At 38.0% G+C, this 13,003-nt stretch overlaps 1 protein-coding gene and 1 long non-coding RNA gene across 3 annotated transcripts in view; one reads left to right on the forward strand and one right to left on the reverse strand.

Annotated features, from left to right (window-relative positions):
* TRPC4AP (transient receptor potential cation channel subfamily C member 4 associated protein) overlaps positions 1 to 2,611 on the reverse strand; it is an 83,468-nt gene extending 80,857 nt beyond the window's left edge. The window contains exon 1 of one of the 2 annotated variants that reach the window (XM_031953902.1): positions 2,450 to 2,611. In XM_031953902.1, the coding sequence (XP_031809762.1) occupies positions 2,450 to 2,593 (144 nt within the window). In that variant the 5' untranslated portion in view covers positions 2,594 to 2,611. Of the gene's footprint in view, positions 1 to 2,025; positions 2,122 to 2,449 lie in introns of those variants that run through there. The other variant, XM_031953903.1, reaches the window with a different exon arrangement.
* Positions 2,612 to 2,715: 104 nt separating this feature from the next.
* Positions 2,716 to 9,963, forward strand: LOC116421703. Its single transcript, XR_004232191.1, has 3 exons — positions 2,716 to 2,797; positions 9,485 to 9,551; positions 9,824 to 9,963. It is a non-coding gene; the product is annotated as an uncharacterized LOC116421703 (long non-coding RNA).
* Positions 9,964 to 13,003: the final 3,040 nt, after the last annotated feature.

The following is a 13,003-nucleotide window of genomic DNA, read 5'->3' on the forward strand; positions in this document are numbered from 1 at the left end:
CAGCAAGGCAAAGTGAGTAGTCAGAACGGTAGGTGGAAAACCAGCCAATTAGTAGGAAAACCTAGAGAAAAGAAAGGGTGACTGATAAGAGCTTTTTAAAGGCAGCAGAGAGGTCAAGAAGCTGAGAACTGCAAAAGATCATTAGAGTTAGCAATTAAGAGACCATTGATAACTTTGGAAAGAGCAGTTTCAGTTGAATGATGAGGTCAGAAACCAGACAAGAAGAGAGTGAGAAAAAAGGAAATAGAGAACTGATTGCAAATGTCCTCAAGAAATTTATCGAAGATAGAAAAGAGATATGAAAGGATATAGCTAGTAGGAATTGACAACAGATCAGGCAGGGATTTTTGAAGGATGGGGGAAAAGTGGGAATGTCTGTGACCAGCAAAGAAGCAATGATAGAGAAGGAAAGACTGAAAATTAGTAAAAGAGTGAGGATAATTTCATTAGGCTAATAATGATAACAATAACTAACTCAAAATTACATAGTACCTGAAGAATTACAAAGTGTTTTCCTCACAATAGTCTACTGGGGCAAGTAATGATTTCTATGATTATTATGATGCCTAGATCTATATGAACTATGATAGGGCTGGGAGAGATTTTAATGATTTCCTAGTCTAATCCCTTCATTTTACAGATTGGGAAATTGATACCCTGAGAGGTTAAGAAAATCCCTTTATTTTGCTAAACTAAGAATCAAATCCATAGGTCTTCTAAGTATAGTACTTTTTCCACACAATTCATTCAGACCGCACTAAACACCAATGTTCTCATGCACTTCACTTGTCCACACATTACACTCATCTTAATTCTTCTAACAAGACTGAGTCCCAAAGGAAAAGACCATATCTTATTTAAACTTTGTATCCTCTCCAGGGCCCAACACAGCACTCAACACATAGTGTTGCCTTAAGAGGTGTCCAAAGACACTTCAGTACCACCCTCTTTCAAACTTCAGGTGCCTGTTTTAGAACACTTGGTAATCTTTTCAATTCCCATGGATTTAATTAACTTTGCTATGTTGATAATTCTCAAATTTATGCATCTTGATGTAACTTCTCTGTTGATCTCCAATCTCACATCTCCAACTGTCTTTCACACATCTCAAAGCAGATGTTCAACAGAAATTTTAAATTCAACATGTCCAAAATGGAGCTCATTATCTTTCCCCCCTAAACTTTTCTCCTATAACCTCCCTATTACTGTTCAGGGCATTATCATTCTCCCAGTCCCATAGGCTGGCAACCTAGTAATCATCCTGGATTCTTTCTCGACCCCTCCCCCCAAAATCTATTACCAGGATAGTTGATATGCCTTTGCAACCTTTGTACCATCTCTGGCAAGTACCTGTTCTCTCTTTTAACACTGTAGTGAGGGCTCTTATACAGGCCATCATCACCAACCACCTGTACTATTGCAATAATTTGTTCTTGAGTCTGTTTGTCATGTGTCTCCCCATTTCAACATGTCCTTTTTTCACTTGATTTTCCTCAAGTGCAGATCAGACCATGCCACACACTTCACACATACTTTTACAGTGTTTTTAACCTTAACATTTCCCACCCCCACCTCCAAATCCAGTGATATTGGATTCTTGGCTGTTCCATTAATAAAATACTCCAATCTCTGGCTTTGGCCATTGCCTCTGGCTGTCCTCTATGGTTGAGCTCTCCCTTCTCATCCTCAATCCATTTTCTACAGGATATCTGTTCCTGTCCTTAATTCTAGTGCCTTGCCTCTCTAAATTATTTCATATTTATTCTGCACATAGCTTATATATTTATTTGCCTGTTGTCTCCTCATTAGAAAATAAGCTCCTTGGGGGAATAGGGACTGCTTTTTATCTCTTTTTATATCCCCTGGGTTTACCACGGTCCCTGGCACATACTGGATACTGAGTAAAAGTTTACTATCTCTTCTTGAGACTCGGGGGTCAAAACAGGGTGTGAATTACCCCTCTAGGGTCACTTTTCCGATGCTCTCTGAAATGACCAGCCTTACACAAGCCTCATCCACCTTTACCATTCCAGATGTTGAGAGGACTCTGGGCCAAGGCAGACAGGTCTCGTTCCCTGACCACCTCCAGGCCTGGGCCTGGACCATCAATCTAATCCCGACTCAAACTGACAGATGCGACGTGTAAGGGATTGGGCCTGCCCTCTGTTCCCTGGCCTGACGGGGTCCTTGAGAGACACTGATTGACCAAGTGACCGGCGGACTCTCGGAGCGGCCCCGGCCCGAGACGCGACGGACCGACCCGCCCCTCCCCGGCCAGGCAAGCAGGCAGTCACGCGCCAGTGCTGAAACCCCGAGCCGCCCGTCCCGGGCCAGTCGTGGCCGCTGCCCCGGCCCTAGTGCCGGGTGGCTTACTGACTGACTGACGGACAGACAGACAGCCCCGGGCCCTCAGCCCAGGCCCCGCCCCTTCAGGCCTGCCCGGCTCTACCTGCGCGCCCCGGGCCAGGCCCTGGCCCGTCACCTGGCCCTGCCGGAGTTGATCCAAGATGTTCCCGGAGCACGGCCGGCCTCCCCAGCCCCAGGCCGCCGCCCGCCGCTCTCGGCCGGCCCCGGGAACAGCCGCCGCCGCCATGGCTCCTCCTCGGACAAACAGGAAGCGGCCTCCGGGGCTAGTGGCGATTTGTACGGAGCGGCGGAGGGGCCGCCGCAGCGACCCCCGCTGGCCCAGGGCCGAAGCGCAAGCTGCGTGTCTGCAGCGGGGAATTCTGGGAAATGTAGTTCGGTTATCTCGCGGTGGGGAGCCACAAGAGCTCAGTGGTCCTCGTTATGGAACCAGGTGAGAGATTGGAGGCGAGGTTCGTGGGGGATTCGTCTTCAGAGTCAGTCACAAACACCACCCTCCAACACACACACACTCTCTTTCTCTCCCTCATCTTCCCAGGAGGTACATTATTTCACTTTGCCCTTTGAAACTTACCCCCTTTTACCTAGCCTACTGTTATAGGCCTGATACTCCAAAGTGATCACAAATCTCAAAATAAAATATCAAAGAAAAAAGATATATGTATACGTTATTGTTTATGGCAGCTCTTTTCGTGGTGGCAAAAAATTGGTCTCTGAAAGAGTGCCCATCAGTTGGATAATGGCTGAACAAGTTATGTTATATAAATGTGATGGAATAATAATATGCTTTAAGAAATTATGAAGGGGATAGTTTCAGAGAAATCTGGGAAGACTAGATGCATAAGTAACTGAACAGAACTAGAACAATTTTACACAATAACCATATTGCAAAGGCAAACAACTTTGAAAAAAGAACTGATCAGTACAATGAACAATCACAGTTCCAGATCTACGATTAAACATGCTTTCCTACTACAATACCATGTAGTTACAGCCTCTCAGAGTCAGAAAGGCCATAAAAGGTCATCTAGTCAAACTTGTACCTGAACTTGTGTCTCTATAAATCATCTAACAAGTAGTCATCCAGCTTAAAGATCTCTAGTGATAGGGAGCTCACTGACTCGTTGAGGCAACACACTCCATTTCTAGATAGCTCTAGTTTTTCCATCTATCAAACAGCTAAGTGGCCAAGTGAGGTAATCAATCAATTATTTCATGAGGTAATTTATTAAGGGCTTACTATGAACCACACAGTGTACTAAGCACTGGGGATACAAAAAGAGACAAAAATCAGTCACTGCCCTCAAAGAATTCACAATTTAATGGGTGAAACAACATGCAAATATGTACAAAGTAAGCTCTGCACAGGATAAATAGGAAATCATTAACAAAGGGAAAACATTAAAAGTAAGAGGGATTGGGGGACTCTTCCTACAGAAGGTAGGATTTTATTTGAGACTTAAAGGGAGCCAGGGAAGTCAAAAGTTGGAGAGGAGGAGGGAAAACCTTGCAGGCATGGAGGATAACCAGAGAAAATGTTCAAAATTTGTCAAGAGATGGATTTTCTTGTTTATGGAACGGCCAGGATGCCAGTGTCACTGGACCAAAGAACACATGGCAAGAAGATATAAGAAGACTGGAAATACAGGAAGCTGGGTTATAAAGGGTTTTGAGTGACAAATGGAGGAGTTTTGTTGTTGTTGTTGTTGTTGTTGTTTTATAATCCTAGATGCAAAAAAAAGTTGCTGAAGATTATTAAGTAGGAATACGTGACATGATTTGATCTTTGATTTAGGAAAATCACTTTAGTGGCTGGATGGATCGAAGGAGGGAGAGACTTGAGGCAGGAAAATTCATAGCAAGTAGTACAATAGTCCAGGTGTGAGATGTTGAGAGTTATGCACACATGAGCCAGAGAGATATTTCAAAGTTGAAATGGATAGGCCTTGACAATTGCATATGGGAGAGCAGAGTGGGGAGTCCAGAAGGACTTCTAGATTATAGAACTGATAAACTGGGGAAAGATAATGAGTTATATTTTGGATACAGAATTTAAGTTATCTCCTGGACATGCAGTTTGAAATATCTGAAAGGCAGCTGAAGATTCAAAATTGCAACTCAGCAGAGAGTTTGGAGCAGGATAAATCTGAGGTGTGAAGGGTATGTTCTTAAAGGACAGATCCAACAGGAGATTCCTGGGAGACTTCACATTAAAAGGAGGGTTGCTTTTTTTTTTTTTTGCACCAGAGATTCTCCACAACCCAGTTGGGAGATTAGTGGAAAATTGAAACTGCCTTATGCTAGCAGAGATGCAAACGATTGCTTTGGAGCATATGGAAGACATCAGCCTTAGCTTTCTTGGGCAAATCATTTAACCTCTGTTTCCTCATATATCATAACACTTACCTCCCAGGGTTGTTGTGAGAATTAAATGAGGTAATATTGTAAATCACTCAGCATAATGTCTAGTATATAGTAGCCATTTAATAAATGCTTTCTCTCTCCCTTCATAATCTTCCTTTCTATAACTATCATCCATTGCTACTAGCTCTAGAGCAAAACAGAATCTAAACCTCCTTCCCCATGGCAGATCTTCCCATATTTGAAGATCCCTAACATGTTTCTCTTAAATTTCTCTTCTCTTGGGTAAACATCTTCAGTTATTTCAATCTATATATATCCACAATCCATTTTCATCTATCAACTGGATATATCAACCATATCTATATATATAGATCAATAGCTAATTACATCTAAATACCCGTATTAATTAGATATATATCCAACTTATCATGTCTCTTTAAGTTAGCCTATATTTTTGATTTATTGTTTACACATACATTTGTATACATATATAAATGTGTATATATTATAAACTGAAGATAATCTCAGAAGGATTCAGAAGTGACTTCAGAATGAAGTCACTAAGATTAAGGAGGATCATGCTATAAGATCAGTTGAAGTAATTAGGATTGTTTAGCCAGGAGAAGAAAAATTTAATACATACTTATGTATTTTTATACATATTTTATATACCCATTTATATGCATATATATATATCCACACACATATATCTATAGACTATATACATTATAGTTTGTACAGTTGTTTGGATGTTATTTTGTATCCCCTATTACAAAGTAGCCACACAATAAATGTTTGTTGACAATTTCTGACCAATCAGCTCAAAGACACCATCACCACCATTTATTCTTTTGACTCTAACAACTAAGAATAGCAACATCAGACCTAGTTCTTTTCCAGACCAAGGTCCTACCTCAGTCCCTTCCCTGAGAATTTATGGTTCTTCCTGGTAGTTAGTGACTTGAGGTACAGGCTTTGTATCTGCCCCTACACATCCCTCCTTGCTTATTTGGGCAGGCAGCTGAAAAAAAAAAAAAAAGCACTAGGTAACTGGAACCTAGATTCACTCTAAGGAGCCAGGAAGTAGGGGCCTGGTTTCAGTATTTCAATAACAAAAGCAACAACTTCAACTACAGTTTTCATATTTGAATTTGCAAACCTGACTCAAATGCCTGGCCTGAAAAATGCTGCCATTTCTACAGTGCTAGGGATTTACAAAGCAACAGTTCAGTTGATCCTTTCAAGAGCCTTGTGTTCAGATGTTCTTATTCTCCATTTAATATAGGAAAAAAGCAAAGTTTAGATAGGTTAAGTGACTTGCTGATTGTTAAATTGTAAGCATTGGACCTGGAACTTAAAGCCAGATTTTCTGTCTTCAAATGCTGAGCTTAATTTAATTCAAAAATTATTAAATTTATTAAATAACTACTATAAGATGGATCAACTAGGTGACTCAATGGATAGAACTGGTGACCTGGAGTCAAGAAGATTCATCTTCATGAATTCAAATCTGGTCTCAGACACTTACTATTTGAATGACCTTAGGCAAATCACTTAACCCAGTCTCAGTTTCCTCGTCTATAAAAAGAGCTGGAGAAGGGAATGGCAAACCACATCAGTATCTTTGACAAGGAAACCCCAAATGGGGTCATGAACAGTTGGACACAAATGAAAAAACAACTGAATGACAAGAACAAACTATATGGAAGACACTCCATCATATCTTGCTTTCTTTTCAATTTGGTACCAAGTGGCCTTTAAAGACACCTGTTTCTTTCCATGACTTTCTATTTCAATTCAACTTTTTTTGATTATTAACTTTTTCTCTATCCTTCCTAAAAAGAAAGGAGAAAAAAAAATCCTTATAACAAATAAGCATAGACAAACAAAACAAATTCCCATAATAGCCATGTCCAAAAATATATTGATGCTTCTCTCTTTCTAGAATCTCCTCGTCCCTGTCCTATCATGTTTTCAGCATCCCCCAGTCCCTTCTCCAACCTGCTGTCTTTGCTTGCAGATAGTCTATTCATCTTTCAAAGTCCAATTCAAATATTTCTTCAACGAGCTCTTACTAGCTCTGTGAGTCAGGGCTCTATGACTCATTGAATCTCACTGAAGTCAGTTCACTTTATCTATAAAATGTGTCTGGGCTCCTGGCACTTCTTATCTCACAAGATAACCTTAAAGTAATATGTATGCTGCTATTGGTATTACCTAACAGTATTCCCTTCCTCCCTCAAGAAGTTCTATCTCCTGTGAATTTCTATAACTTTTGTGGCCCCTATCAAATATAGTCTCATATATGTATCTTATCTCCCTTAAGAGAATCTGAGCTCCCTGACAGCAAAGGTGGTCGTCTTCTTTATATCTTTCTCCCCTCCCTCATTTTACCCCAATAGGCCTAACACAATATTCTGAATGTTAAGATATTTATTAAATGTTGGAGTAATGTCTTACATGTTTCAGGATTCTACCAAGCTGCCTAGCCTCTTGTTTAAAGATAGAATTTCAAATTTGATACAATAATAGCACTATTATATGATGATCAACTGTGAATAACAACTGTTCTCAGCAATACAATGAACCAAGACAATTCTGAAGGATTCATGATGAAAAATTCTATCCATTCCCAGAGAAAGAACTGAATGAGTCAGAATATAGATTCAAACCGACTTTTTTTTTTGTTTGGGGGGGAAGGGAGGATTGGCATTTTATTTTTTTACAACATGACTATTATGTAAATATGTTTTGCCTGACAGCACATGTCTAACTTTTATCAAATTGCCTTCTTAATGGAGGGGGAGGGAGGAGACATAAGGAGGAAGAGAATTGAACTTCAAAATTTTAAAAAAACTAATGTTAGTCAAATCAAAACAATTGGAAAAATATTAAGTGCTCTTGGATAGGCTGGGCGAATATAATAAAGATGACAATACTACCTTAACTAATCTATTTATTTAGTGCTATACCAATCAGACTCCCAAGAAACTATTTTAATGATCTAGAAAAAATAACAATAAAATTCATCTGGAAGAACAAAAGGTCAAGAACTAATGAAAACAAAATCAAATGAAGGTGGCCCATCTGTACCTGATCTAAAACTATCTTATAAAGCAGAGGTCACCAAAACCATTTGGTACTGGCTAAGAAATAAGACTAATCAGTGAAATAGGTTAGATTTACAGGACAAAATAGTCAATAACTATAGCAATCTAGTGTTTGACAAACCCAAAGACCCCAACTTTTGGGATAAGGATTCACTATTTGACAAAAACTGCTGGGAAAATTGGAAGTTAGTATGGCAGAAATTAGGCATTGGCCCACACTTAACACTGTATACCAAGATAAGATCAAAATAGGTTCATGATCTAGACATAAAGAATGAGATTATAAATAAATTAGAAGAACATAGGATAATTTACCTCTCAGACCTGTGCAGAAGGAAGAAATCTGTGGCAAAAGAACTAGAGATCATTATTGATCACAAAATAGAAAATTTTGATTATATCAAGTTAAAAAGATTTTGTACAAACAAAACTAATGCAGACAAGATTAGAAGGGAAGAAATAAAGTGGGAAAACATTTTTACAGTTAAAGATTCTGATAAAGGCCTCATTTCGAAAAAAAATAGAGACTTGACTCTAATTTATAAGAAATCAAGCCATTTTCCAATTTATAAATGGTCAAAGGATATGGACAATTTTCAGATGAAGAAATTAAAATCATTTCTAGTTATATGAATGCAAATTAAGACAATTCTGAGATACCACTACACACCTGTCAAATTGGCTAAGATGACAGGAAAAGATAATGCTGAATGTTGGAGGGGATGTGGGAAAACTGGTATACTGATGCATTGTTGGAGTTGTGAACAGATCCAACCATTCTGGAGAGTAGTTTGGAACTATGCTCAAAAAGTTATTAAACTGTGCGTACCCTTTGATCTAGCAGTGTTACTACTGGGCTTATATCCCAAAGAGATATTAAAGAAGGGAAAGGGACTTGTATGTGCAAAAATGTTTGTGGCAGCCCTTTTCATAGTGGCTAGAAACTGGAAATTGAATGGGTGCCCATCAATTGCAGAATAGCTGAATAAATTGTGGTATATGTATGTTATGGAATATTATTGTTCTGTAAGAAAGGAACAGCAGGATAAATAGAGAGAGGCCAGGAGAGATTTACATGAACTGATGCTAAGTGAAATGAGCAGAGCCAGGAGATCATTATACACTTCAACAACATTATTACACGATGATCAATTCTGATGGATGTGGCTCTCTTCAATAATGAGAGAATCCAAATCAGTTCCAATTGATTTGTAATGAACAGAATCAGCTACACCCAAAGAACACTGGGAAATGAGTATGGGCCACAACATAACATTTCCACTCTTTCTGTTATTGTTTGCTTGCATTTTTGTTTTTCTTCTCAGGTTATTTTCTTTCTTTCTAAATCCGATCTTTCTTGTGCAGCAAGATAACTATATAAATATGTATACATATATTGTATTTAATATATACTTTAACATATTTAACATGTATGGGACTATCTGCCATCTAGGGGAGGGGTGGAGGGAAGGAGGGGAAAAGTTGGAACAGGAGTATTTGCAAGAGTCAATGTTGAAAAATTACCCATGCATATGTTTTGTCAATAAAAAGCTATAATAATAAAAAAAATCCTAATGTTAAAAATTGTTTTTATATGTAATTGGAAGAAAAATAAAATACTAATGAATTTCAAATTTGGTTTTCAGAAATATGCTGTGACTAGGACAATAGTAAAAGCATTGGGATCTGGAGGACACATGGATTTGAACCCTGGTTAGTTTGGGCAAGTTGCTTATAACTTCTCTGTACCTCAGTTTCTTCATCTGTTTTAAAAAAAAAAGAAAGCAGGATGAGGGAAGGAGAAAAATTTGGAGCATAAAGTTTTGAATATTGAAAACTATGTTTGCATATTATTTGGAAAAATAAAAATTATAAAAAAATAGAAGTAGGAGACAGACTAGACCTCTAATGCTCCTTTATGCTCTAAATCTTATGATCCAAAGCCTCATAAAAAAACTTATGCTATCGTTTTTGTATCTCAACAGCCACATCCTATTCCCATCCCAGGGAATGCATTGGCAACCCTTAGCCACCAGAGGGCAACACAAACAGCATTCCTTGGTTTCCTGTGATAGAGCTAAGAAGGCTACAGCAAAAAAAATGTCATTTGGAAAATAAATCAATTTCCCTTATTGAGTGGATTTTTCTAACTCTAGTATATAAACTCCATAAAAGCAATGTCTTCATCTTACATATGATATAGCAGAAAGAGGACTAGTCTTATGTCAGAAGAGCTGTATTTAAGCTTTAAGTCACTGGACAATTCTATTGGGTGTTTCCTTATATATAAAACAGGAATAATCCAACTATCTAACTCATTTCTACAGGCTAGTGAATTGCTTATTCATTTTGACTACACAGACAAGGCCCCATAACTTAGTTTCCTAAGAGCCAAGCTAAGTTATGAGTATGCCTGAAATTAAAACCTGATCCCACCCCAAGTCACAGGAAAGAAAGCATATTCCTCTCTTTACAGCCTTTACATCCAATGAGTTAGGGTTCTAATGTCCTCTCTTCTTCATCTCAATGTCTTAAGCCTTATTCCATTCATCTTTTCATAATCTCCCAATCACCTCTTTCGTAATAAACCTTAGTTTCCTCATCCGTGAAGGGGGGGGAAATACAAACTACCTTTGTTCATAGGGTTGTTGTGTAGACCAAATAACATCTAATACTTTGTAAAAGGCTATAAAAATATTAAATTGAATTGTTATTGTTATATAGAGAAGAAACAAAGCATAGTGAAGAAAGAACTTGGAATCAGTAAAATCTGTATTCAAACTCTATGATACATACTAGCTACTGCTTAGCAGGATATTTAACTTATTAGTATCCCAGACTGTGCCTCAAGATTCTAAGTTACAGATAACTTGCTGATCTAGTGGAGAAATTTTCCACACTGGGAGTTCCCCCCCCCCATCTGAAATCATATGTCCAAACCTGCAAATCCAGCCCTGCAAACTATACAAGTACTTTATCCTACTTATTTTTTTTTGGCTTTAACTTGTGGTTATAGTGTTTTTAGGTTCATAAAGTATTATGAATATGAAGTCTAGACTGATAAACAATATAATGCACATATCCAAAAGTTGGCCTTCCCTTGCAAAGTAGTTTTTTGGCCACATAGAATGAAATGAAACTCCCATTCCTCAAAGCATTTTTGGAACTTCTTTCAGAACACTCTTTTGAAATTTCCTCATTGGGACAGATATATTCATTCTTTGATAAAGGATTTGATTTCCAGAAACAGTCAAATGTAATGTAAAAACATGTCTGATAAAGGTGGGTAATTAAACTTGAAAATACCATTTTTAAAGAAAATTACTCAAGATGAAGAAACTGGTTTTTTGGATGAAGTTCTATAGACCACTTATTAAAAACAAAAAAGCACTGATCAAACACCTACTATCTATGGAGCCTGGTGCTGAGGATTTAACTACAAGAGAGAATACATTTATGGAGTTTACAATCCAATATACAGATGTGACAGACAAAGAAGTAAAGTGGTAAGTGAAAGATAATTGAAGATCTTGAGATCTGAAACAGAAAAGTTCAGAAAATAAGATTACTTTTAGTTAGGGAGACCCAAAGGTTTATGTAGGTGAAACTTAGACCAATAGATCAATAGAACTTCAAAAGGTGGAAATAGGTGGGAGAAGGAGAGAATTTCAAGCATGAACAAAAGCAAAGAATAAGATGTGTCCAAAAAAGGAGGTTTGATTAACCTCCTTCGTGTGGGTGGGGTTAGTTGTCTAGATGGAAGCTTCTTAAACTACAAGTCTGGAACCCATATGAGTTACATAACAGAATATAGGGTTACAAAATTATGATTATCAGTAAATATTTGATTTGTATACCTATTTTATATACCTATATGCCTGGGGTTATATAAAAATTTCTCAGGCCAAAGGGGTCACAAGTGGGGAAAAAGTTTAAGAAGCCCTACTAAAGAGATTACAAGAAAGATTACAGAAAGGCAATTTAGAGCCAGAAGGAAAAGCCTTCTGTTACTTTAACTTAATTCAATCAGCAACAGGAAACAGTTTCAGCAGACAAATGTGACCAGAGATATTCTTTGGAAAGATTAAGTCAGCATTAGCACATAAAGGAAGAAGAATGGAAGTGGGAAAATCAGAGGCATTAATGGAATTATTTGGAAAAATGCATGCCTCATTGGGATTACTGTAGAGGCTCCCAAGGTGGTTTACACATTTACATATATGCTTATTTTGTTTATCTTTCTAAATTAATTGTATTACCTTAGAATCACAGCAGGTAGGTCCCTCACATTTCCCATAGTACTCAGTGTTTAGTACAGAGTAGACAATTTATGTCTCTTGATTGATTGACCTAGGAGACAGTAAGCTTTCAGGTTAGGTGGCTGATGAAGCTACACGTGAATAAACATGGCAGTCTCTAACGCTCTGGAGGCTTACATACAATTTAGTATAAGTCTATGAAACATTCATAAGCAGCTAGAATAAGTTATGCTATGTTCATTATAGAGGTACAGTTATCTTTATGGGCTAAGAAGAGAGAAGAAGAAAGTGTCGAAGATTAAATGGGGAAAATTTCCAAAAGGTGGTTGGCAGTTGAACTGCGATTTTAAGGATGGACAGGATTTTGAAGTGGAGGTCCAGAAGGATGGAATTCCATGCAGAGAACATTAAGTTATTGACCCCAAAAGACATACTCATCTATGTGCAACATTTTCTCTCCAAACTCCACAAAGCCCCATCACTCTCTTCCTTGATATTTAGTGACCTTTCTCTTCCAAATTACTTGCAACATTCCCCTCATCTTTTCTCCCCACAGACAAGTTATGAAATTTTTCAGATTTCCAAGTTAGAGGGAAACAGCCAAATTTCAGCCCTAATTTACTGACCTCCCATAACCTTTCATACTTTCTCATAAGCTTCTCTTAACTGGGATCTAATTCCTAAACCCCAATAATTGAGCTACTCTGGTAGCCTGGGCCTTCTAAAAGTTTAATCTTTGATTAAAAACAATTCTAAAACCAAGAAAAATAGCAACCACATATGATGTGTACCAAAATAATTTGGGTTCATGCCTGGAGATTTTTCAATTCTCTGCCAATACAATTTCTACCAAGATTCCAACATCCAAATCTGGAATCTGAATGGAGTTTGTGTAACAAGAACCTG

This window comes from Sarcophilus harrisii, chromosome 2 (genome assembly GCF_902635505.1).
Source record: "Sarcophilus harrisii chromosome 2, mSarHar1.11, whole genome shotgun sequence".
NCBI classification, from domain to species: domain Eukaryota; kingdom Metazoa; phylum Chordata; class Mammalia; order Dasyuromorphia; family Dasyuridae; genus Sarcophilus; species Sarcophilus harrisii.